We start from the raw sequence: 25,905 nt of genomic DNA on the forward strand, positions 1-25,905 counted from the left end.
CATGGCCCAAATCCTCTTCTAAAAGATTTTTCCACTTTATTAAACCAGCAAATCAGAAACTTTAAATGTAAAAGCCCCACTTTTTATTATATCCCCAAATAATAAATATTTACTAGTCATAATACTCCACACAGGTCTTCAAACAACGCAATATTTATTTGTTTATGTTTGATTTTTATCTAGAGTTACAATAAAATGGTGAAATTCAATTTGGCAGTATTTGCCAAGTGCCTGCACTGCTGTGAAACAGTACACAAATATTCAGTAAGGACAGAAAGAGAGCTACATTTTAAGCTGCAGCTAAGAGTCTTTCTCCTCCTGGAAATTCTCTTCCTTCCCTCTCTTCTTCATTTATCCTCCCCTACCTAGCCTATGCTGATTTTTTCTGGTACAGTGATCACTCTCAGTTTTCATGTGTATATGTTTGTGAGGAGGGTTTGCTTCCCCAGAGACCTCTCTACACAGCACTGACTCTGACCCCACGAGCACTGGTCTGTTGAAGATGAACCTGGTTCATTCAGGTCTGGCCACATGAGGGTTCAGCCACCTCGCCACCCTGGGCATGACTCCTTCCCATGGTTTGTTTTCCATAGCTACAAGTTCTTCCCTGCTGTTGTTCAGATGCAAGCATGGCTTATCCCTGTGCAATGAGGCACCTACTGTTTTCCCATGGCATTTCTCCTGTCTTCAGCTTTTATCTCCCTGTTGATCTGGAGCTAATTCAAATATTCAGGGTGAAAGTCAAGAATGTTTCAAAAGCAAAAGGAGGACAACAACCAGGCACAAGGATTTGTGCATAACACGTTAATTATATCTGACAAGTCTGTAAGTGTAGCAAAACAGTCCTCCAACTCAGCATATGTATCTTTGCCAGAAAACCAAATCTTTTTACTACTCATGTCCATGTTATTCCAACCAGCTTTGTGATGAGAAAGTATTCTGTTGTTATTTTCCTCTTTATTCTTTTTTCAATCCTCCACTACTCTCTGGCATGGCTCAGTAGAACTTGGCTGGTCACCACACAGATTGTTCTGGTCCCTCTGTCCTTGTTCATATCTTGCTATTTTCACAGCTTTCTGAAAACATCTCTTTCTGAACTAATACAGACATCTCACCCTTTACTCAGAGGAGGCCTTCAGACATATGGAAATTACTTTGGTTTTGTAGGCAGACAAAGTTGGCAGTCATTTCCTTCAAATTTACTCTCTCTGGCTGCACTAAATAAGGTTATGGAAATTTTCATCTCTTCACAGAGATAAAATACTGACATTATTTACAAATGCAAAGACTTCTCTGAGAACAATGTTCATGGACTTCCACAAGTTCCACTCAAGCTTTTTTCTCCACCAATCAAGCTGTAAACAGCTTGCATAAAAAAGACTTGCTTTGATATATGATCAATGCAGGAGAAAAATCAGGACAGCTGTATAAAAATTCTTGACTTTTGCATTGAAAATTATCCAGCAATTTGTACTCAGTCAGCCAAAAGATCATTTGTGGTTTGTTTCCGTATTAAAAACAGAGCTAAATAACCACACACTGAGCACTTTAGAAGCCCAAATGAAATCTGGAACATTGTTTCCCATTGGAATACTGCTATTTGGTTTCTTTGAGAGTTGCAGAGATCACGCATGGTCTAAAGCCAACTGGCTTTACGCAATCACTACTCCTCACCCATATGAAGATGCACTTACTGCTCTTGTTAGTGGGTGGTTTAAAAGGACTCTTCTCAAGAAAGCACAACTGCTGCCAGTTCATTATTATATTGCTAAATCAATCCTGCTGTTTACTTTTCAGATCCACATACAACAACCATTATTGAAGAAAGCTCTTACAGGCTTGGTTAGTGAACTAAATGTGCTGATGATACCGACCTGTAATTCTTCCAGACTGGGTTGTCATTCAATTTTCCTGGGTCCAGCAGCATCCCCCTTTATCATGCCCTACCAGTTTCACTTGCTCTTAATTCATGGCTCTCACCCACAAGGAGACCAAGCTGCATCAGTCACACGGGATGCCCCTTCTGAGGCTAGCACATGCTTTACATCGTGGATGACAATCATACATAATCATCTCCTTGGCCACTATGGGGGCACCAAAATCTCCCTTCATGTAATTATCTTCCTTCTCTTCCTAAGGAGTACTATAAATGAAAAATTACCAGCAGCAGCAGAAATTACTGGCCCAGATAACTCCTGGTGTTTGTCTGTATTAAACAAATTACACACAATAACTCACAAATCTGAATTTAACAAGGCCAAGCACCTGTCTTACTAAAATCACTGTAACAGAGCCATTTGAGCTACTTGCACCAGGATCATTGAGATGGATTGCTATTTCTCTCCCTGGGCAGATCTTCTCAAGTGTCTTTGATTTTTCAATTTCTCCCATTCCTCCAGCCTTCTGACAATCTCTTTTATTTCCTGTATTCTATTTTGAGAAAAAGGCAGTTGCTCTCTCCTGACACCATTTAGTGCCATTACAAATGGAAACAGACATTTTAAATTGCAATCCAAGAAACACACTCGTTCTCTTTTCATGGTTGCTCTTCTCCTTATTAACTCCTCCTTGCAATCTCCCCTAGAGCTATCTGAGGACTCAGAGGACAAACTAGAGGACAAAACAGTTACTATATCAGAGCTGCAAGCCATTTGTCTATATACCTCATACACAGACATTTTGCAACTTGCTAGATTCCCTTTCATTATATGAAAAATTTAACTGCATTTTAAAGACATTGTTATTGTATGAGGAGTATTCACCAAATTTGGATATCTATTGTGGATCCATGGTGCTGTTATCCAAACTTCATTTATGAGAAATGTATTCAGCAGTGTCTGTCAAATCTAGACCATGATTTGCTTCAGCCCAGATTAGAGAGTATATATACCTAAAATTAGAAGAAGCAAATCCTACTTTGTCTATCCAATAAACTATCTATTGCTGAAAGTAATAATTCATTTTCAGACTTGGAATTTTTTTCTCTCTTTTTTTTCCCCCCACCACACGATATAAATACAAAGCAACTTAGATTTTTAGCAAAAATACACCACAGATCCTTCCTTACCCAGCCATACAGGCTGGTGCCTGCAGAGGTGAGTCAGATATAACATATTTGCTCTCCATTGCAGTTGTTTTTGAGCTTTGACACACATATATCCACAGACGTTTGAGGGTGCATCATTCTGTGATGTCCTCCAGACACTTCCCGTACAGCCTTGGTCTGCTGCCCTCCATGGAGCACAATCTTTAGCAGACAGACATCCTTAGGATGTATCAAACCAGATGAAGCTTCCTGAAAAATCTCACTTCTGATATGACTCACCCACAGAGCACAATGAACAGTCTTAATACCTCATTTCAAAAGGTCACCAATCTTGGTACTGTGACCTCTTTGGAGATAAATATGTGTATCATCACAGAAGAATTAAAACACATGCATTTTGAGGAGCACAAATTTTGTTCCTAGGAAGAATTCTACATTTCTGCAGATCAGAATAAGGTGTCTCAGACAATTTTTCTACTCTAAATCTATTTAATGCAGGTAAAGAAGGTCTGTGTGTAGGCTGTGAGATCTAACATCTCCCCTCTTCTAGACAACTTGTGACTTTTTGGAATAAGCCAAGAGCTGTAAACCTCTAAGTCAATTTCTATGTATTTTATCTGCCACCAACTCTGGGTCAGCTGCTTTGTTGTTTTAGGAAGATTGATCTCAGAGAAGAAGTACTACATTTGCATTCTGACCCATCCAAGAAAAATCACAAGGACTTCATTCATTTATCATCAGATGGCTGATAAGTGAATTTATCTGGAAATTCAGAGCAATTCTGGATGTAAGTTACATGATTGCTCATCACTTCTCAATAAGGATGAAGTTCACACCTAGTGAAGCAGCTCAGGTCTGTCTTCCACGAGCTCCCATTCAAAGCCTGTCTTGCATGAGCAGAGGTAGCAGAAGCTCACAGTTCACTAAGAAACTGCTTGATTCTCAAGGCAACTCACTTGCTTGACTTACTCCACACTTAAATTCACTTAAAAGACATTCCCTTAAGAAGCTCTCCTCATCCTCTTCTGCAACACTGGAGACATGGGTTTTGTTCTCAGTCTAATCCACTAAGTGAACATAGAGACATTCCCTTCACTGCTATGGTGGTGTTCCTACATGTGAAATGCCAATAATGGCACATCCTTTGTGTGTAAAATACTCCGAACTGAATGAAAAAAAGGGCCTTGAGTATAAATATCTTATATATAAATATATTCATATACATTATTCTAGATTTAATAACTATTAAATTGCATTAAACTGTTTGTTTGCATAAAATAAACATTAATTAAAAATAAGTATTAAATATACTATGTATTATATAGTATATTAACATAAATTATTATGTTGCATATTTTTAAATATAAAAATGAGTCAAAACTGAAAAGGTTTAAAAACTTTTGAACAGGTGTCAAAACTGCAGAAGATCCCCATCAGTGCAATCTTAACTGCATCCTCTCTGGATGATGTTCTTTACACATATAGCACTCGTGCATTCTGCAAGGTCTGCAGAGCACTCAGGAACAGACACTGTGTGGCTGTACCATGGAAACTGGTAGCTTTAGTTCAGGAAGTATTTCTTCCATGTCTCCACCTGAATTGCTAGTCTTATTCAAAACTAAGTCCCTACTTCCAGGATATTTGAATTTTTCATTCCAGCCCACATTTAACTCTTAGACTATTTTTATAATTTAACTGGTAATAGTGCCCTGGTGAAAGGATCCCTTTGCACAGCACAGCCATGAAAACTCTGAATATGCCTGCAACTCTCTTCAGCAAGCCCACCAGGCTTGAGAGGTATTTCCCAAGTTTGAAATCTCATCTCTAAACTCTTTATACTTTTACCTTCATATGATTATGAATCATTGCCATGAAAATGTATCTGAACAACTTCTCTAAATATATTTTTAGTTAAACACCTTTCCTTCTTGTATTAGGCATATAAAGAATACCAATAAAATCAAATGAGAAGACAAAGAGTTTTCAGTTATTACCAGGTAGATTCATTGGCAGACATATGAGAGATTTATTTTGATGGGGAGGTCCTTCGCTGGTGTTTGCCAGGAGGCACATCCAGTCTGCCTGGCTGCCGGACGTAATCCACATCTTACCACCATTTATGACATATTCATCACCCTTTCTCACAGCCGTTGTCTTGATATCTATTTCAAAACACAGGAAAAGAAGGGTTATTCTTGTGAAGGAGGGGTACATCGGTCCAGCTATGACTGGCAGGCTCACTCCCTTGCTCTCAGACAGAAAACTATTTGGCTCTCCCGCATACTCCCCTGTCCTATAACCCTTCCAGGCCATAAGGCAAACTAGTCTGGAAAACTCATGGAAGGCAAGCTAGGGAAACAGGACCACTTCTCCCACCTTCCTTTAGATGGAGTCTTCATCCCAGTGGATGAGAGCAGAAAACTTCCTCGTAAATGTGGGGGTCAGAAACTTGTGAGAGAAGCATTTCATTGTGAGGTGATGTATTAGAGTTTCTCTTACTGTGTACCTTAATCCTGAGGAGGCTATTAATTCCAGAGTCATGGCTTAAACAAACACAAGCCTTGGTATCCGCTAATGCATAAACATAAACCAACATGCACTTCCTGTGTGCTCTTGGTCACCGTGCTGCATTTCGTTCAAAGCTGGTAAACTACTAAAGGCCAAGTCTATGCATTGAGTGTCTGAAGGAGTTCTAAACACCTGCTGTTTATACACCCTGGCAAAAAAGAATCTTATTTTCATCTGCAATGGTTCACATCATGCTGCAAACAGCCCTACCTGCAATAGACAGCCAGAGAGAATCATTAGTTATTATTTATTCTCCAGCAGAGTCTCCAAAGGGCTCCTTTCTTTCCCCTGCAATTGAACTTTGACAAGAGCCCCCCCCAGTTGATGAAGACTCTCCAACAGATATCCAGCTATTAGTAGGCAATGGTATAAGAGAACCCTACCACACTGCTAATTGCACTTGTGAATCTAACAAGACTATGAAATCCAAAAGAGACCATCCACTGAAGGGAGATCATAGACTTGAAGGGTAGGAGTCAGACACCAAGTGGAGTGGGCAGTTTAAATCATCTGGTTACACTGTCATACACAATCACCTCAGTCTGCACATGCACATTCTTCCCTAGGGCTCTAAACATAAACCAAAAGCAAATCCAAGTATCTGATCTTCATTTAGGAGATAAACTGGGACTGAGGTCAGCATGGCTGAAATTTTTTCTTGTTAACGAAGGCACAGGAGAAAAATGATGGGAGAAAATTATATAAGGTATAAAATAAGAAAGTATGGGATATAGCTATGGCTAAAGGAATGTAAGCAAGGGAAGGAGATGGTAATCATGTGGATAAAACAAGCAGACACAGAGGAATTAATCCAGTAAAAAGACTGTGGCAAATCTGTCCAAGGGACTCGATATGAAATCTGTATAATAATGAATGCCAAGAAGCTTAAGTAATCTAAAGTACTGGCACTCACAATACATGGACACAGACACTAGACACTCATATACATGGAGACTAAATAATAAATGAAAGACACACAAGAGCTGGAATAAGAAATATGACTGTACTGAAATGGTGTGACAAGGATGGGAGCATACACAGTGATTTACATCACACATCCCTTTGTTGTGGAACAGCCACTGAAGAGATTAGATAGAAGGCCCATAGAAGGTCTGTAAAGGAACAATTAGCACTGTGATGTTACCACAAATGTAAATATTCTTGTAGGCATGGCGTCACAGGGGCCTAACCACCCAAAACAGATTAAAGAACAAATGCCTTACTAATGAGAATGTTCAAGTACTCCAGATTCAATTGTTCACAGTTTGCTTCAAACCCTTGAGAAACAACTATTTTAAATGATCTCGTGAAGAATTGATTCTCTTTAGTTAGAGATTATCAATAAAAATTATCAAATCAATATATAATATATAATATGTTTAAAATATAGCAGGCTTTGAAAACCTACTTAACAATTTACTATGGTCAAGTGGACTCAGGAATATGGCTATGAAGATAATTTGGAATATTTGACAAATTATTTTCCCTGACAGAGCATATCTCTGGGAAAAGGCTACTTCAGTGGGTGCTCCATAACCCATTTTTGCAGGCACACACCACTGACTCTCACAACCTCTTACACAGCATTCTCTGAGAAGCCCTTCTAGGAAAGAGCACAAGGCATCACCGGAGGTGAATAATACAGCTGATGCCATAGAAGCAGCCAGGGCTGGTGACACCACTGTTCAAATCACACGTACTCAAGCCTCAGTTTTCTTCTCTACTGCACTCAAGTCCAGCCACGCACTTAAATAGATCTGACTAAAGGTAAGATTGGCTTCAACTTTTAAGGTCAATATTACAGTCAAAGATAGAGAACACACATCCTTAAAGTAAAATATGAAGAACACATATCTGAAATTTACATCATCAGCACAGGAAAAAAACCCCAACCCAAAACTTTAAAGAAATACCTTTGACTCTAACTGAATGAAAAATCACTTCAAAAAACAGGAAATGACTTTCAGAAAATGAACAAGATTAATCATGAAAGTAAGCTACAACTTCGAGATTACAATATAAGTACTCAATAGATTGAACTAAGTTAAATCTTGCAGATGAAAACCAACAAAATCAAAGAAGATTGTGGTGGCAAACAAAACTGTTTCAGCCACAGAAATTAAAAGAGGATGGGGGGAAAAGAATGAGACATATAGAGGATGCTTCAGAAAAATAAATATTTCACAGGAGATTACAGACAGATTCAAATATGACTGACAAAGCAAAACACCTATAAGAAAGATTGAAATTAGTGAAAACAGAGGTTTCTGGTTTTAGCAATCTGCACAGCCTCAAAATACATTTGGAAATAAAAGAGAATTCAATTTACCCATGGTATCTTATTTAAACCCAACCTGATTTATTATGAAATAGGATTTTCTAGAGAAAAATCCTATTGGACCCAAGCAAGTGAAATTAACACTAGTAGGTAACTATGAGTTAAAATTTGAAAATAGAAGAATTAGGACAAAAGTGGAAATGTGCATAAGGAACTCAGCAAAGCAGAAATTGCATCAGGTTACATTAAAAGAAGAAGTTCTGATGTGCAGGGAGAGTACTAGTTAAGCCCCTCCCTCGATATCAGCCTCTGGACAAAACCTACTGAATATTTGCATTAATGATCTTTAAAAGGACAGGAATACACTAATTAAATTTGTCTGTGACACAAACTTGGGAGACATCACCAAAACAAACAACTGAAGTATGGCCCAGCAAGAAAGGAATGATCTCGAGTTTTCAAATTCAACATGGCGAGTACAAGTACTCAGACACAATGTAGCAAAAGTGATTACCAAATCCTGCCATGTTTCAAGAGCAAACTGGTAATGAGGATGATCCACAGTTAATCACAGGATTCACAAGCCTGCAAGCTGTTGTGTAACAACATGTATTGGAGAGTAATATTTATACCAGGGTTGGAAATGTATTTGTGCCTTTATAGACACCATGTGAAATTCTGAGGTTTTATGCTCAGAAAAGACAACCTCAGTCCACAAAATCAGAAACGCTGGATTCCACAGAGACAAAACAGAGCAAGATATTTATGTTGAAGAGGTAGACATGAACAGTGTTAGTAGCTGCAGATACCTGAACATAACTTGAGGAAAGAGGACGTGTTTTCCATGATGTGTTCCTATATACACCCACAGACTACATTCTATAATTGTGGAATTGGGTGAGATAGAATGAGGCAGTGCCATTCAAACTACAAAAGTTTATGCTTTGTAGTACCAGAATCCTGAAACTAAAGACACTTTTTGTACCATCTGTACTGCTCTGTTTTTCTTCTCAAGCCAATTCTATGCTAGTTTTGGTGCACATGGTCGCTACTATGGACAATATAGAACAACTACACTTGAAAGCAGACAGGCGTTCCTTCAAATTGACATGAATCTTGTATTAGACTAATATACACAGTCCTTTTTGTTCTCCTGAATTCTGAATAAGTTAGTTTGAGGCACATTTCAGTTCTCATGTAAACATTGTTTTTGTTTTCTGTGTTCATATCAAATTCAGTTATTTTGGAACTGCAGGAAAAAATGTTAGAGATACCTTACTCTGTGTCATTCTTCAGGTTAAAATATACTGGCTCACACGGCAGAAGCACATCCCCAACCTTCACATGTGAACAGCAGCCATGGCCCTTCACTTCTCTTAGGGAGACAAACATCCCAATAGCATCAGCAACAAAAGGAAGCACCAAGTGCAGTTTCACATACCTCAGTCTGTTTACAGCTGGGCCATCTGGAGATGGTGCAAAATGGTGCAACTCAGAACACAAGCTATTGTTGCTCATTTAATTGCCCTTCAGAAGCAATGTAAATTGGATTTGGCATTTATATCAGGGATAAATCTTCCAGGACAGGGGAGAGAGTATTTTCATTTCATCCTGTCTCCAAGCTGCAGCATAGGTTCAGCAGATAATCCTCTTTGATTCCAAATTGGTTTTTAACTGCATTCATCTAAGTGTATCATACCACTTTAACTAGATGATAAACAAGATGCTGTTGAAGGCATATTTATATTATTTATTATCTGGAACACTGCATCCAAAAAATTAAATTCTTATTTAGAATTTTCTAAAATTAGATAGTCATCTAATTAAAATAGAGAGGCATTTATTAAAAGAAATAATGTTGCATTTCTTACATTAGCAAAATTCAAATTTATAATTACTTCAAAATTTACTTAATAAATTATTAAGTGCTATTATAAGATTTATTACTTAATTCTTAATAATATTTACATTATAACAAGAAATAATGTAGTTTAAATTATATTCAAATTCAATATTTTTATATTTATTATTTATAATTAATAGGTATCATTGATAATATTATTATTATTATAATTATTATTAAATTATTATTAAATATTATTATAATGATTATTAACTATTTAATAAACACATTTACTAAAATTATGGAATTAATTCAATATTTTTATATTTATTATTTATCATTAATATGTATCATTAATAATATTATTATAATTATTATTAAATTATTATTAAATATTATTATAATGATTATTAACTATTTAATAAACACATCTACTAAAATTATGGAATTATTCTTAGGAATAAACTCAATTAACCCAGAAAGGAAAACAGCAATAAAATATGCAGGAAGATTTAGTCCCATTATTTCATTATCCACATTAATGCTCTTGAAATCTACCTGCTGCAACCTTGCTTGAGCACTGGATGTTTATCTATTTGCCTTGAAAAAACAGCAGGAGTTTGGTGACAGAGGTGGATATAGGAGTGCTTGGATAAAAAATCTCTGTCATACTTGGCAAGTTTGTCTGTGGGAAGATGTCTCAGTAATTTGTAAGAACAAAATGTGGTCAACTTGGCCATGCTCTGTCCAACAACTAAACCTCTAAAAGTCGTCACTTATCATTCCCTTTTCCGTGAAGTCCACGATTCATCATCAGAGGAGACATCTTTTCTTTTTCAGCCATATCTGTTTTAATTTAATTTTTAGAATTTTCGACTAAACCAAGAAAAAAAGTTGCATGCAAAGTAACTAAATCATAAAGATAATAGATTTGACATTGCAAATCCTTCATTAGCTCTAAATAAAGCAATCACCAATTGAGAGATACTTTTGCTTCACAGGAATGACAGAAGGGGCTGAGGTGAAGTAAGGATGAACAAGAGGAAATCATTCCAAAAGTGATGCCGTCATTTTCAGAACAGAGAGGCTTTGTAGTTTTCCCCCCTTCAGTGGAAAGGTCTTTGTCAAGGCAGCTGAACAGGTTATGTTCCCTGTCAGAGCTGCACTACTGGAGGTGGCTGTGCAGCTGATGAGGTGCTGGAGTGCTCCTGCCAGCAGTGAGCCTGGACAGAGCAGGACAGCACTACAAGAAAATTGGAGCCAGCATAAAAGCTGCATTAATCTGTTGTGCTCAGCCTATACAAGGTTACTCCCTTTATTCACCTGACAAATATGATAAAATTGATTGCTTTTGGATGCATGAGAAGGATGTGTTATATTCCTGGAATGTTACTTTTTGCCCTCACCACACCAGACTTTCCTTCCTTTTGTTTCTTACAAAGGATGGGGGAAAAGTGAAGGGTCAGGAAACACATATTCTTTCCATTAAAGCGTCAGGCTGTCTAAAACTGACAGTTTGCTAGGTTAACTTACTTGCGACATCTGACCCAGCTCCAGCTTCACTGACTCCCAAGCAAGCCACAAAATCACCAGCTACAGTTGGTACAAGGAACTGTTTTTTCAACTCATGAGAACCAAACCTGCAACAATATAATGAAAAAAATTAGGATATTAAAACCCTATGAAGGTAAATTTTATTCAGAAGTTAGTTACAAATTTTGTTCTACCCACACAGTGATCAATTTTCCTGTGACTAGGTAAAAGCTGTCCCAGAGCCAAAAGATAGAATAAATACCCTCTGTATTCAGAGGGTATTTATCAGAGAAGCTGTGATTCAGTCTTCACCAGAAATGCAGTCACAATCTTTTCAAAGAAGTTTTAAAAAGCATTCAGGCATTTTACTCCCACAGAAACATGTGGTCTAGATAGCCAAATCTATCTTCATGGCTGTTGCTTTAAAAGTTCCAGATCTAAATAAACATAACCCCTGAGGATTCCTCTCAATGCTCCTGCACTACTCTGCAACTACCAGGATGGAGGACCTGCTCCTCTCTGTTGTTTTGCACCGTCTCTTTGCCCCATTTTAGTGGTGACTGAAAACTTTTGACATGTGATGGCCACCATCTGCAAATACCTGCATTTAAATTATGTCTATTTCACAACTACATTTAAATCACACAGTAAAATGCATTAATGCTTCTTCCAGCTGTTCTTTTATCTCCACAAAAATAAAAAAGGAAACAGCAAACGGTGGATGGTATTTTAACACAAAAATTTCACTTGGCTGTATTTAAATTCAGTTAAGAGGCACACGCTGTGTTCCTGTTGTTTAGAAGACTGTATCCCTTCAAGATATGCTACATCTCATTTCATGCTTGATTTTGTCCTAATTAAAATTTGCTAAATTCACTGATTTCTTCTTGCAGCGTGAATGGTGAGTTCATGGTCTAGTTCTCAGACCTGACACATGCGACCTAAAAATTCATTTGACCATGAAATGTCTTCTGTGTCCAGGAATCCATAAATTCAAGTTCCTCCTGAGCCTCCTCTTTGTTGTGAGGCTTCTCAGGTCATCATCACTACTCGCCTCCTTATGCTTGCTGGGGCCTCCTTCTGAAACATTGTCCCAGTACTTCCAAAGGAGCGGTGCCATTCAAGCTAAGACTAAGTCATCCCCTCCAACCAACCCTGGCACAAAGGACATGGGACAGGGATCTGGCAGACACTTCCATTTGCTGTGCACAAGGAGCTCAATTCCTAGCCCAGTCCCTGCTGAAAATCACAGCAGCAATCCCAAATACAATCAAGTAGCAAGTCTGAAGTGCCTGCTCCTTCCTCCAGCATACTGGAGCAAAGTACCCACGTCTGTTAGGCAGCAAACTTTGTTTTTTAATTTTCCTGATCAAGTATGGCTAGATGCACATTCATCATCAAAAAAACCCCAAACAGCCGAACCAACAACATGGAAAATCAGATTATGAGAGCAGATAGTGGTGACTTTTGGCAATGCTTTCTAATGCTTGAAACTTTGCTAACCTTTAGCATTTCAACAGAGGATTTTCACAGCAGGAACTTTGCTTAGAATAATATTTTTGGTGATGTCTTTCTTTGTTTTGAGTTCCGGAAAACAGTTCAGTTCTTTCCAAAAATGTGATTATAGAAGATGTTATTGTGCAATCAAAAAAAAAAAAAATTAGTTGGGCAACACTATCTTCAGAAGATGGTAGGTCTCTGTGACTTGCAGGATACAGCTAGCTTCTTGCTCAGCTGCTAGCTTTTTCATTAAAAACATGCCACTTTTGTAAAATTCTACCCATCTTAAATTTTCTTGCTATTTGCCTATAAACAACTGGGTAAAAAAAAAAAAAAGGCAAGTTCACTGCCTACTGCTGAGATAAGCAGCTCTAAACTGATTTGGTATCACTACAGATGTGACACCCTACAGGCATGTCTACAAACTCTGGGAAATGCGTCTCATTCACTGCCTCAGCTAGGAGCTGCTTTCTCCACTCTACTTGTAAGCAAGAAGGGCACTATTATATCTGAATGCATTTGAAAGACCTGGCAGAAAGTTATGTTCCAAACCACCAAAGGTCAGATAACTGGACAAAGCATTTTCTATGTAGTTCTTAAATTTAGAAAATCTTTCTGCATCACTTAGGGGACTCTGGGAATTACAGGAATCACATTCATGGCGTTTGTAGGTACACTCAAAAGTGTGCTGGATGAGTGCTGAACAAAGCCCAAGTTTATGAAGGCCAACAAAGAGCTACAGAGGCTTTTTAAGGGTTTGATGGTTGATTCCCACATTATTGCTTGATTTGTGCAACAATGCATAGCCAAGATGCAAAATCTCACTTATCTCTACAAGCAGGTTTAGAATCCCCACAACACACAGATACTTTTAAAGAAACCATCCAGGACACGGGTGCCATTTGAATCCATGACCAAGGACAAGCAGTTGGTCTTCCCACTACACAGCATGAGGTAAAGATGCACACAGGCAAAATTTCTTGTAGCAACCAGCTTTCTGTTTTCATTACCAAGCTTCACTTTTACATGTGGTGGTTGGGGGGGGGGGGGGGGGTACTGTATAAATAGCCAGTGGAATTGGCTCAGCAGTGGAGGAAAAATTCAATAATGCAGACACAAATTCAATTAAAGATTTTATCAAGTTAACAACAATTTCAGTCTTATTTTCCAAGAACTTCCACTTTAGGATTTCACTAGCACAAATATGCATAACTTTACTGTTTTACTACAGCAGAACAGAGTAACACAAGGCCAAAAAAACTGCAATGGAACAAAATCCCATTTTCTTTTACCCACAGATTTTCTTTAAACCCCTGAATAAAAGGCTGGCGTGGGGGCAAGGTAGTACTGTCTGAAGTCTTAAAATACTATTCTTATTCTCAGTTGGACTATAGCTAAGTCACTGTTGCAAGAGACATCCTGAACTTCTTGCATTTAGAAAGCTTCTATTGCATTATGCAAAGGAGAAGAAAACTTTAAAAAAAATTTGTTGTAGATGAGACCTCCAGTGAGACCCCCTTAATTTAAAATTCATAGCTATTAGGAGGGGGGTGGGAGGGGGTTTATATTCTCCATTTCAGGAGAGGCTCCTGCCTTCCTTAGGCACCTGTCTTTCCAAACCAAGATGGAGGAAAAAACCACAACAAATCAGATTAAGAAAATGCAGGAGCCTGAATGATAATACGTGATTAAAATGGGAACACTGATGTAGCTGACGAGAAAAAGAAAAATTATTAATTGTCTAGAATGAGCATATTTAGGAAGCATGATATATGTGCTACAACTTTAGGACTGACACCTTGCAAAGCTGGAAAAAGAGCAAGTAAATTATAAAGCAGAATTAGACTGACCCTAATCATAACAACTAAATGCATCCTTAGTATTACTGCACTGGGATGTAAGAAAAAGTAAAAACATGAACAAATTGGATTCTGGAATTAAATTTTTTAACTGGTTGTGGTACCAATATCTTGTGTTTGTAAACATATTATCTACTACTCAACAAGGTTAATGTTTTAATATATAATCAATATAACTCAACCATTAAAAAACAACAACAACAACAAAACAAAACAAAACAAAAACCCAACCCCCTCCCCCCCCAAAAAAAAAAAAAACAAACCAGAGAAAGTATTTTCTCCCCTAAAGCAAACTGAGAGAAGTAGAGAGTAGCTTCTTTCCTCAGGCATTACTGAGTAGCAACTAGGCAGTAAATCTACACAGTATTGCCTTTTTCTACTCATGACAATTGGGTTTTAGGCTAAACCAAGCTTTCTGAAAATTACCTTGCAAGAGCAGGGGTAGCCATGCCAGTTTGCACTCCAATGGCCATGGGAATACCTCCACAATGGATATTTCCCAGCTCTTCTGCCACTGCAATATGATAGGAGAAGTCCAAACCCATGCCGCCATATTCTGAGGAAAAAACAAATCTGTGATTCTCATATTCTAGACTGGCATAAGCAACAAGAGAGGAAAACAACAACAACAACAAAAAAAGATGTTGCTACTGCAAGGACTTGCCAACTGCCATTTAACTGCTAATTTTTAAGTATTTGACAATTACCAGCTTCCCTTTCACAAAAGCAATACCACATTATTCTCTACAATGCTGAGAACTGAATTGAGAATGACACCTGCTCTAATTACCTGTGTGCACATCAGGTCACCTCTGAGTATCCTAAGTAGCCTTATTACTTTTACTGGAAACAGCAGGAAGAAGTGACATGCTGTTGTAAATGATACCAGAAGGCAAAATTATTCTTTCCAACAGCAAGGTCATATGAACAAATCACACCACAAGGTAATAAGTGCTTTTATTTCCCCATGATAGCACCTGACACCCGCTCTCATCACACAACACAATCATCTTTCTCAAACTCAGCAGTCAAGTCAGCACGGAGCGCGACCACACGCAGGTCATGTTTCTATTCTAAATTACTGCTGTAGCTCAAAATTCATGTTAGACACAACTGCAGGACCGAATGCATTTATTGCACACCCTGCACCCTTTATGTGCAGTGATTAAAGCACTCTGTTCACAAGGAGCTGACAACCTGGGGGGCTGGCCCAGTGCCAGCACAAACCATTGCTGCCCCTCTCCCTCCAACATTCCAATCTGCAAATTCAATTAAAGAAGAAATTATTCTTCACCTCATTCCCATGCCCAGTGCTGATAAACCCACTACACAGTGAAGCACAGAAAAAAGCTACATTGCTATGATGGATGAGGTAATTTTTAGCTGTATTAAATAGCTTATAGTCCAAAGGAAATACAGTGAGAAAGTGAAGGTTAACGTTACTACTTGACGTCATTAGTTGACTGAGCAGCTTTGATTAGATAATGTTGCCTCTTTTTTTTTCTTTTAGCTCTTTTGAAGACCGGCTAAGAAAATTTCAAATAAATAGATACAGACCCTCACCCCTCACACACACAATAAGGGGCAGATGACCCTTGTCTGTTTTCACTTGCTGACCTCAAACACTGAGTACACCCTTCACTGACCTGCTCTGAAGTTTTCAAAAAACACCATTAAATAAAGGTCAAAACACCACAGTGCATATAAACATGAGGCTTTGCATGCTATCATCTGTTTCCTAAACCCACAAAATCTATCTTTGTGCATCCTTTCTTTGCTGAAAGGAAAAACACAATAGGAAAGGCTAAGCATAAAGTTCTGTTTCCAAAAAACATTTCTCCTTAAGTCATACTGAATAGTCTAGACTGTCAGAATTATAAAACTGCTGCTTCTCGAAACTTTTGCTTGAAAAGAATGCTTCTTAAAAATACACACAAAATTAAAGTTCCTACTGAGAGCTTAAGCAGCATAATGAAACATCAGCAATGTGGAAATGTGCTTAACATAACAAATAATCTAATTTTATTGCCTTTACACAGCTCCTATCAATAAATAAATGTTCTGAGGGTTCTGAGGAGCAGTAAGGAATGTATGTGCATGCAAAGGCAAGACTATTTAAAGATATCTGTCATGAGAGGGATTTTGCTAACTTGGTATGAATCTATAGCAGAATTATAATAGATAACCTCAGTTTTGGCACCTCACAAATCCTTTTCATTAGACTTTTTAGATTTTATTTTAAATCAATCAATGCTTTTATTGCCAGACTACTGTTATTACTGATTTTATCTTTAGTTTTGTCTACCAGGCAGTTATATTCCCGTCTTTCACTTAAAATTCACAGATCAAAACCTTAGTTTCTTGATTTATCCGAAGTAACTTCCCAGGAGGAATGCTATGCACAAAACTGACCCAAAGAAGGGCTACTTTATCCAAGTGGACAGCTTAGAGACATTATTTGTGCATATCACAATCCATTGTATATTAGCACATAACAGACTCATCTTGCTCTCATTTGAGACAAATTAATAAGCAGTACACTTTAAAAACAAAATACTGCAAAAGGCCAACTTTTAAAGGGATAACAATGAACGAATTTCTGACCAAAGGGAATAAAGGAGCAGAACGAAGCTTTGAGAGCTGGAAGTGGAGAGGGAAGACCTGCCAGGCAAAGAGATCCAAGATTTTATAATCTGGGAATAGATAATGAAGAGACCACCACAGATGCAGGCAGGAAGGGCAGAAGCAAATGGTAAAACCATTAATCAGACCACACCTTAGCTTTCATCAGTTCTGTTCCAGAAGCCAAGAAGCTAAAGTTTCATGGACAAATGTGAGTGATTTGATGGACAATGATAGGGAATGTCTTTCTGAGCCCCGAATACTTGATCAAGGTGAAGATTGATTTGTCAGAGCAGTCTGAGCCACTATATCCCTGGTATTTCAGGTAACTTAGGCAGTGGCTAAACACAGTTGTGTCCCATCTCTTTGGAGAACTGGCCCTCCACACTGAGCCATGCTGCCAGTGGTGTCACACACAGGATTAGCAGGCAGTACTGGCTACAAGCACCAAAGGAATTTCCTGTTTTCCTCAGTTCCCAGTGGCAGCCTGGTGCCCGCAGACCTACTGCCAGCACTCCAGGCAGCGATTTTGGGGCTGGTGTGAGCACATTTCTCTCCATGTCATGGGATGCAGCTCTTAATCTGAGACAAAACCACCAAGCCGTTCTTATTTCCATCTGCCTCAGTGATGATGGTAAAAATTTTATTAAATTAATGTTCAATTTTTATTTGGAACAGAACTTGGGAATAACTCCTTTTGGAAGAGGGAAGAACTTTTTGGAATAACTCTTATTTGCAAAAAAGGCAATATGCTGGGGGTAGTAGGTTTGTATTTGCCAGTCTCATCAACAAACATCACTTCCTGGAAATATCTGTACTATGATGTAATGCTAACAGGTCAATTAAATTTCAATTCAGAAGAGCATACACCATGCCTAACACAGGAGTGAAAATTTTGGTGAACTTTTTGGTGAAAATCCATAGTGAAAGAAACCAAATCAATTCCAGATTTGATTGCTTTACAAAACATACAAACACACACACACACACACAAAATCTCAAAAAAAAAAAAACCAGCAAAAAACTCCACATCAAGAATAACAAACTATATTTAAATATTCAGATGTAAAAACATTTTTGGGGTAAATATTTCAGTTTACTTTAAAATGAGATGAGGGACCTTTAGAGAATTGTTTGGCTACATTACCATTTTTAATTTGCATGAAAATTAAAATAACAAAGCACAAAGTAGATTAAACTAGGCAGAAAGTCTAATGCACTATTGCTTTCATAGCTGAAAACAGGTAGAAAGAGGCAACTCAGCTATGTTCAAATTGTTACGGTTTCGATGATAATAGCACAACTTCCAGCTGTTAAATGGCCTAATACAGTATCACATCGTTGGATTTCAGGTTCTTTTACAAAGCAATTAACATATAACGCCCAAAGCAGAGAGCACAGAAACAGACAAATAAATAAAGATTCTGCACTGCAGCCCATGGGCAGGACCCAAGCTGCAGGAAGGAAAAAGTGTGAGGAGGAAGGAAGAGCAGAGAGGATGTGCTATGGACTGACTACAACCTCCCATCCCCATCCTGCTGTGCTGCTTGGGGTGGGGAGTGAGGTAAATGAGTCAGAAATGAAGAATGGAAGATGAACCTGGGAAGAAGGGGAAGAGGATGGTGGAACATTTTGTTTTAATTTGCCTTTGCTTCTCACTACACAAATCTACTTTAACTAGCAGGAAATTAAAATAACTTTCCCCCAGCCAAGTCTGTTTTTTACTGTGATGGTAACTGGTGGCCAGGCTCCCTGATTTTCCTCGACAGCCAGGCCTTGGCATTGTATTTTCTGCCCTGCCCTGTTGAAGAGGGGGAGTGAGTTAGTGGTTGGCTAAGATGAACCCACCACACCATGGTCACTATATTAACCTATTCCTTTAAATTGGATCTCTGCTTTTCTACTAATCACCACCATCACATTATTTTAACATTCCCAACCCACAAAAGCTCCTTATTTTATACAGGTCAGCAAATTTTTACATGTCATGTTTGTAGATCCTGGCAGTGGAGTAGGAATCCAAAAGAACACAGTGAATCTTAAAAAACATTTGTTTTAAAAGACACAAGTGTACATTCTACTAAATCTGACAATTTAGGGTATCAGGAGTTTTACGTATGAATTTAGGGTAGGTGGCACAGATGACGCCCAAAACTACAAATAAAAGAGTAAGACATGATCTCCAGTTGCAACATGTCAAAACAGAAGCACTGCTGAGAAGACCAGTTGAAAAACAAAGGCAGAGAAAGTCTATGAAAAAGGTAGTCATAAAGGCAAATGAGAAGCTGAAGTCTTTCATATAATCATTTCCCTTTTGTGAAGACCAGAGCATTCCTTGCCACTTGTTCAAGATCCCTGTTCAAATATGACTGTTCCATGATGAGACAGGCTTGAAGTCTCTACTCAAAAATTTGTAAGAGTTTACAAGTGTCTCTATTTGGAATTTGCCTCTGAACCCCATCTAGTAGCTGTTAGTGGGAATGACAATATCTGTGGTGAAAAGGGTCTGTAAGTGAATTGAAGCAAGATGAAACAGGTGGTCCTCACAGTATTTTAAGAATGCAAGTGAGCCTGGATAAAGGAATGGTAATAACATAATGCAGCTCTATCCAGAACTCCATTTTAAATGTTTAAATAATTTATCTTGTTTACATACTTTCCAAAGTTTCAATGAAGTTTATCTACACCAAAGAAAATCACTCAGTATTATTTCTACTCTGGGCATCTACCACAGTGCAAAAAACCCCCAAATATGTGCTTTCATATTTGTCAAAGACAAAGCATTAATCGAATCCCAGTTTGAAGACAGGACTGAGAGACTCCTATATTTGACATTAGGATGACAAAGCTAATTGCTAGTTTTCATCACAGCCTACAATTTTAAAATCAACAGAAGTAAAATTTAAGTGTTCAAACCTTATTCACCTGTCATAAATATTGTTCAAGAATTTCAACTCCAGAGAAGCAGAAAGAGCCTTGAATCTACATAACTGCAAATGTCATTGGGTAGGACGGTACAGAAATCCATATCATAGTTCCTTTCCTCTGCTTTACATTGAAGGAATTTAAAGAATTACCAAGGGTGCACTCTCTGTCTTGTGCAATTTCCCATAAACCCATTCTGAAAAGTTGAGACTAATGAAGTTCAGAAAACACCTCCTGCCTTCTTGATTATTTGCTTCTGGCTGGGTGTAGAGGAAAAAACCTCTCATTAAGAGTAACACAAAAACTGCGAGTCCACTTTAGTCTTGTGGAGATTAAGACATATGTGGTTTTGGGCTATTTTTTCCCCCCAGACCAATTCACAAAAAAATCAAAACAAAGCAACAAACTAAAAAAAACAACAAAGGAAAAACCTCCAGACACAAATAAACCATTGCAATAGATGCAAAGTTCCTTTTAACACATTACCCATAGTAAGAGAGACCAAATTCCCCCAGTTTGAATGAAATTTTGTCCCAAACCAGGAAAAATTATAGTGCTTCATTATTTTATTTGGTTGATCCTAGAAAGATCACAGTCATCTTCAGTACTTGCTCTCTCACAGATATTACTTAATCCAAAAATTTCAAGACAGGTAAGGACTTACTCTGCTAACCAAACTTTTAGTATCACTCATAATCCAGTAGCCCTTGGAAAAGGAAAAATATGGATTGGCTTCTCATTACTTTTCAAGCAATCATGGTTAGCAGCACAAGTACAATCCCAAGAGCAATTAACAATGCAAATTGTGTGTTCCTGCAAAACTCCTTCTGTATTCTGTATTTTTCTGTACTGTATTCTTTATTCTGTTCCTTCTTGCTACAGAAGTCATCACAGTTGCCACCACAGAAATGAAATTTACTGAAACAAATAAGGTGATTGGGTCTGCAAAGGACTGTTTTAGATCAAGGCAGGTATATACTGTAAAATGAAAGAGAAGCTTTTCACACAGCGTAAGGATAAAAACTCTTCTATGACACCACCACAAAATACCACAGAGCAACTTGGCAGTGCCTGCCACTGAGCAGATAAATGTACCACACAGACCTGGCCCCAGCTAGGGACAGCGTGGACACATTTAAAAAAGGGTTCAAAGCTGTACAGAACACTTTAAAAGCCAGAGCAGTATATTCTAAATCACCAAGCTGCCAATACCTGCACTTGATACCATCTTATTTCTAAAACATCCCTCAAAAATGTTTAAGTTTTCTTCATTTTCTAAGTGGTTATGCAGAATCACCCAATGACATTGAGTTAGCAATCACATTTGCATAAAACTTTGAACTCAGAAGGTTATCGGAGCTCTTAAAAACAGTATCACACAAACCCCCAAAAATGTGTGCAAACAATGTTATGGGGAAGGAAAAGCTAAGCTGCCCAGTACCATAGAATAAAATGTACACATGAACATAAGACACATTAACAATATAAAAGATGCAGCAGCCAAAAAAGAAAAGAGGAAAAAGAAGATCCAAAGCACACACAGCCCCAGGCACCAGCTATTTCATCAACTCCAAGCCAGAGAAAAACATTAAGCAATCCCTGGTCACAGACTCCTCAGGTGTCTTTTGCCTGGAGTTTTAAATGGAGCTTATTTCCCCCCCACTCTGCTCTGATACAACATCTGTTCCAAAGAATTGGAATTTAATCAAAATAGCTTACCGCTTTTTCTTTAAGGTTAAAGAGCACAGATCTCAATTATTGTACATTTGAAAATGTCAGTCAAACTAAATGCCACAGCATAAAGAAAATGAAATCAACACCAAACACACACAAAATGAAGTCAAGAAGTATAAGGGCTGACTATCACCCTTCCTGAGTTTCAGTGGAAAAGCCATGTTACTTCTCATTGGGATTCTCTTTGTGAAGGAAACTCATAAACAAATCATAGAATGCATTTCAAGGATATCACCTTTGCAACCTGCCTGTTGCTTGAGGTCAGTCAGCCAGCAACAGCTGCCAGCCTCCTTACGTACATCCAGCACACACGCTGCTGCCAGCAGGCCACCAGCCTGCTCTAAGCTTTGCTTGGAGAAGCTCAAGTAAATTCTCTGAGTCAAGCGTATCCAGCAGTGAATGCTTGTTCTCTCTAGCTCAAAGGTGGCCACCCTTCTGATGATCAGGCCACCATTGCATCAAATCCTTCAACAGTATGTGTGCCCACTGCAGTTCTCCTGACACAACCATGTCAGCCCTGAGGCACCGAAAGCTGTCATCAGCATCTGTCAGCCCCATGTAAAATGTGCACTTCCTCCCAGGAAAATGTCTGAACGGCTTCTCAGCTGTCTTAAACATATTTGTTCACACTGAACAGGTAATAATTAGTCCCACACCTGTACAAGGATGAAGCAGGTACGTCACCTTTATGTGCTGCTGGTGCTTCTGTTCAGGACTTGTGCTCTCACATGGACTGCCACAAATTGCTACAAAAAGTTTACGTTACTCTGCATCACGGTAAATGTTCTTCCCGTAGGATCTTAAGTGTGAATGCACAAATAGACAGTATAAACAACATACAGTAATGCACAGACATTCAACCATCCATAGGTCAACAGGGAAAGAAAATGGGAAATGACTTATCAACGGGTAACCAACAGAGATATCCCAAAGAACAACCCTAGTTTAAGCACAACAGAGAGACGAGTAACAGGACTGAATACAAGTATGTATTCAAGTATGTATTCTATACAAATGTATGTACATTTGTAAGGAATTTTTAAAAGTTGAATGAAAAGGAGTCACTGCACTCGGTTTTGTAGCTCTCTGTGAACAAAAAGCAGACTTACTGCTTTCATTTCTTTCAGGCATCCAATTACTTTCATTCCTTTAAGGTATCATGATATACAGCCAATATTAAAAACATAATTCTGTTACTTCTGAGTTCCAAATACAGAAATAATTAAACTGAGAAGCAATACTAAGTGATTTAAGATTTATTTACATTATTACTTATTACAGATTTATTTACATTATTAGATTTCATTTACATTATTACTTATTACAGATTTATTACATTTGCTACTTATTAAAATTTCTACACTAAGATTTAATACAAAGGCTAAATATTTATCAGCTGAAAGCTATGTTTAATTTTCTTCCCTACAAGATCTTTTATTCCAGTCCAAGATAATAAATAGCTTGTTGGAAATTCACATTTTTCTGACATGAAAACTTTAGACATTTAATATGTCACACCCAAAGACATAAATTTTATGAGATCACACTTTCTAAAAATTGCAATCTACAATGGAATTATAAATTGAGAATTTTAATTTTGGGCATGGGGGAGAAACTTGAAAATGTTAATTTGAAATAACTTTAAAAAAAAAATTCATCATGTATGCAGTGAATAATGAAATAAACTTTGGACATGCTCTGGAGCAAGCCTGGCCAGCACAGGGGTTTTAGTTCAGTAGCAGCAAACTTGGAACAGAAGTGCACTGCAGGAGGTTTCCACAGGAATTCCTGATCAGCACAGACTTAAAGGACTAAATGAATTTCCATTAGAATTTCCATTCACAGCTGACTTCTTAAGTCCTTGAGATATTGGGGTCAGATACTAAGAAAAAGGTAACATGCCATCCTGGAATGCCTGCCACATTGCAGGTCAGCACAGTCCCAGCACAGCCACAGCCAACAGATTGTTAAAGAGACATCCATCAAGTAATGCTGCAGCTAGAAGCACACCCTCTGCGATTAGATAATTCCCTCGTTTATAAATGCTCTTCAGCTGGCAACATCTGCATCTGCACACTGGCACAGCCTTCAGCGTGGGCAGGGCTGGGACCACCAGTTCCACAGCTCCTTGTCTCTGGCAGCTCCCAAGCACTCACTCTGTGGGACAGCCCTTCGTGCTGCTGGAGCACCTCCACAGGTTTCAGTTCCCAAGTGCAGCAGAAACCAAAGGAGACCATCTTCTGTATTTGTGATTTCCTGACTGGTTTTGAAACTGCTTTCTGTTAGCAAAAGCAAAGCAATAAAAGAGTATTTCTAGATCTGAGCAATGGATTGTGGTGAGCTCTTCGAAAGACCTTCAAAAGCTCTTCAAAACCCAAATTTGCAGTTTTCCAGGAAAGGCAATAGGTTTGATCTCAAATGGGGAATAAAAGTCAAATAAAAATGAAAAAATCTGAGTATTTTTACAACATTAAATTGTATGCTTCTGTCAGGTGACTTTGTGGTTTTTTTTTTAAGACACACAAAGAAAGATCATAATAAAAACCACTTCTGGGGTAAAAAAGAAAGCATTTTTGCAATGTCAGAACAATGCCTTTGCCTTCATTTTCTCCAATAAAGTCAATATTTCAGTAAAACGGATACATTTCCATGTTTTCTCTATTCTTGATACTTTTAATGGAAAAAAAAATTCATTGACAACTTTTATTTGGTTTAAAGAATGTGGATAAACATTTTAAACCATATTCTATAGCTGCAAATATCTGGGTAATTTCTCATTTTTGCTATGATTCTGTGTGCATGCTTGTCCTTAAGATTTGTCAGCCAGACTGTATCATGAAACAGATTATTCCTCTCTGTTTGTAGAACAGCTGACACAACAGGATTCTCATCTAAACTGCAATCTCCAGTGTGAAATATGCTACTCCACTATTTTTATTTATGCTGACATTGCAGGTGTGCTTTGTATGTGCTACTGGCCAAAAACGAAATGATTTTCAGTATTGTGCAAGCTTACCACAAATAAAATTCCCCATTCAAGATTATTTTCTTCAAAAGAACCTTCTACTCAGAGTGTTATATTACTTCTATAAGCATTTCATCACACAATGTTTTCTCCTCCAAGAAATTACTATTATTATTATTGAACAGGATTATCTTTTTCTTCTTGTAGATTTAGTTCTGAAACCAGTAACAAATCAGCTCACAAACCAATGAAAAGCAGGCTGTTCCAAGGGGGAATAACAGCACCCTGCTGCAGACCAGATAAAATGATAATACAGTTTGCAATAAAAATCACATCAAACTGCCTATTACACAATTACCAGTGTGACACACTGGGGTCTGTAACATACCTAGAGATTAACCTAGGGCAAAAGGCAACAATGACATTGCCAAAGGTATCTGTAGAAGACTGAGACGAGTTCAGAAAAATAACAGAACCTCCTCCCCAGAATATTCCTGTCGCCTGCCTTGATTCCCAATACCACCTGAATTATAATTAATGATCCTAAGAATTCATGCACCCAGTAGTTAAGTACCCTTTTACTATAGAGTTTAGCTGTAATTTTTTAAAACAGAAATCGAAAATAGATCTCTCCATAGCAAATTAATGTATACAGCAAGGATGCATTAGCACCAGTTGCTATTTAAACACTTAAGACTAAAGTCAGACCTCTCCCAGTTGTGAATATGTACAGGACATTCAGGAACCCAAGAAGGGTTCACTCCTCATCTCAGTAATTTACTTTTTCATAACCAGCTATAAAAAAAAATTATTTCAAATTCTTGTTCTCAAAATATCACTCTGGAGTTGCATAGCAATAAATGTGTTTTTCATATTCAACATACTGAATATGGGGTGACATAGTGAATTTTAAAGGAATTAAACTTCATTGCTTTCTCCAAGAAATTCTGAAAGGCAAATTACATTACATCAACACATGTATTGTATTGTTATGGAATGTCCCTGAAACTGAATTTAAAATATTTATATTTT

At 37.9% G+C, this 25,905-nt stretch overlaps 1 protein-coding gene across 1 annotated transcript in view; it reads right to left on the reverse strand.

Annotated features, from left to right (window-relative positions):
• Nucleotides 1-25,905, reverse strand: part of LOC121337988 (probable acyl-CoA dehydrogenase 6) — a 75,908-nt gene that overhangs the window by 14,534 nt on the left and 35,469 nt on the right. Inside the window, exons 3-5 of the mRNA XM_041408500.1 lie at nucleotides 15,054-15,183; nucleotides 11,269-11,375; nucleotides 5,041-5,208 (exon numbers count right to left, since the gene is read on the reverse strand). Of these exons, the coding sequence (XP_041264434.1) occupies nucleotides 5,041-5,208; nucleotides 11,269-11,375; nucleotides 15,054-15,183 (405 nt within the window). The remainder of the gene's footprint in view (nucleotides 1-5,040; nucleotides 5,209-11,268; nucleotides 11,376-15,053; nucleotides 15,184-25,905) is intronic.

The sequence above is a fragment of the Onychostruthus taczanowskii genome, unplaced genomic scaffold (genome assembly GCF_017590055.1).
Source record: "Onychostruthus taczanowskii isolate IOZ18803 unplaced genomic scaffold, ASM1759005v1 scaffold3, whole genome shotgun sequence".
Classification (NCBI taxonomy): Eukaryota; Metazoa; Chordata; class Aves; order Passeriformes; family Passeridae; genus Onychostruthus; species Onychostruthus taczanowskii.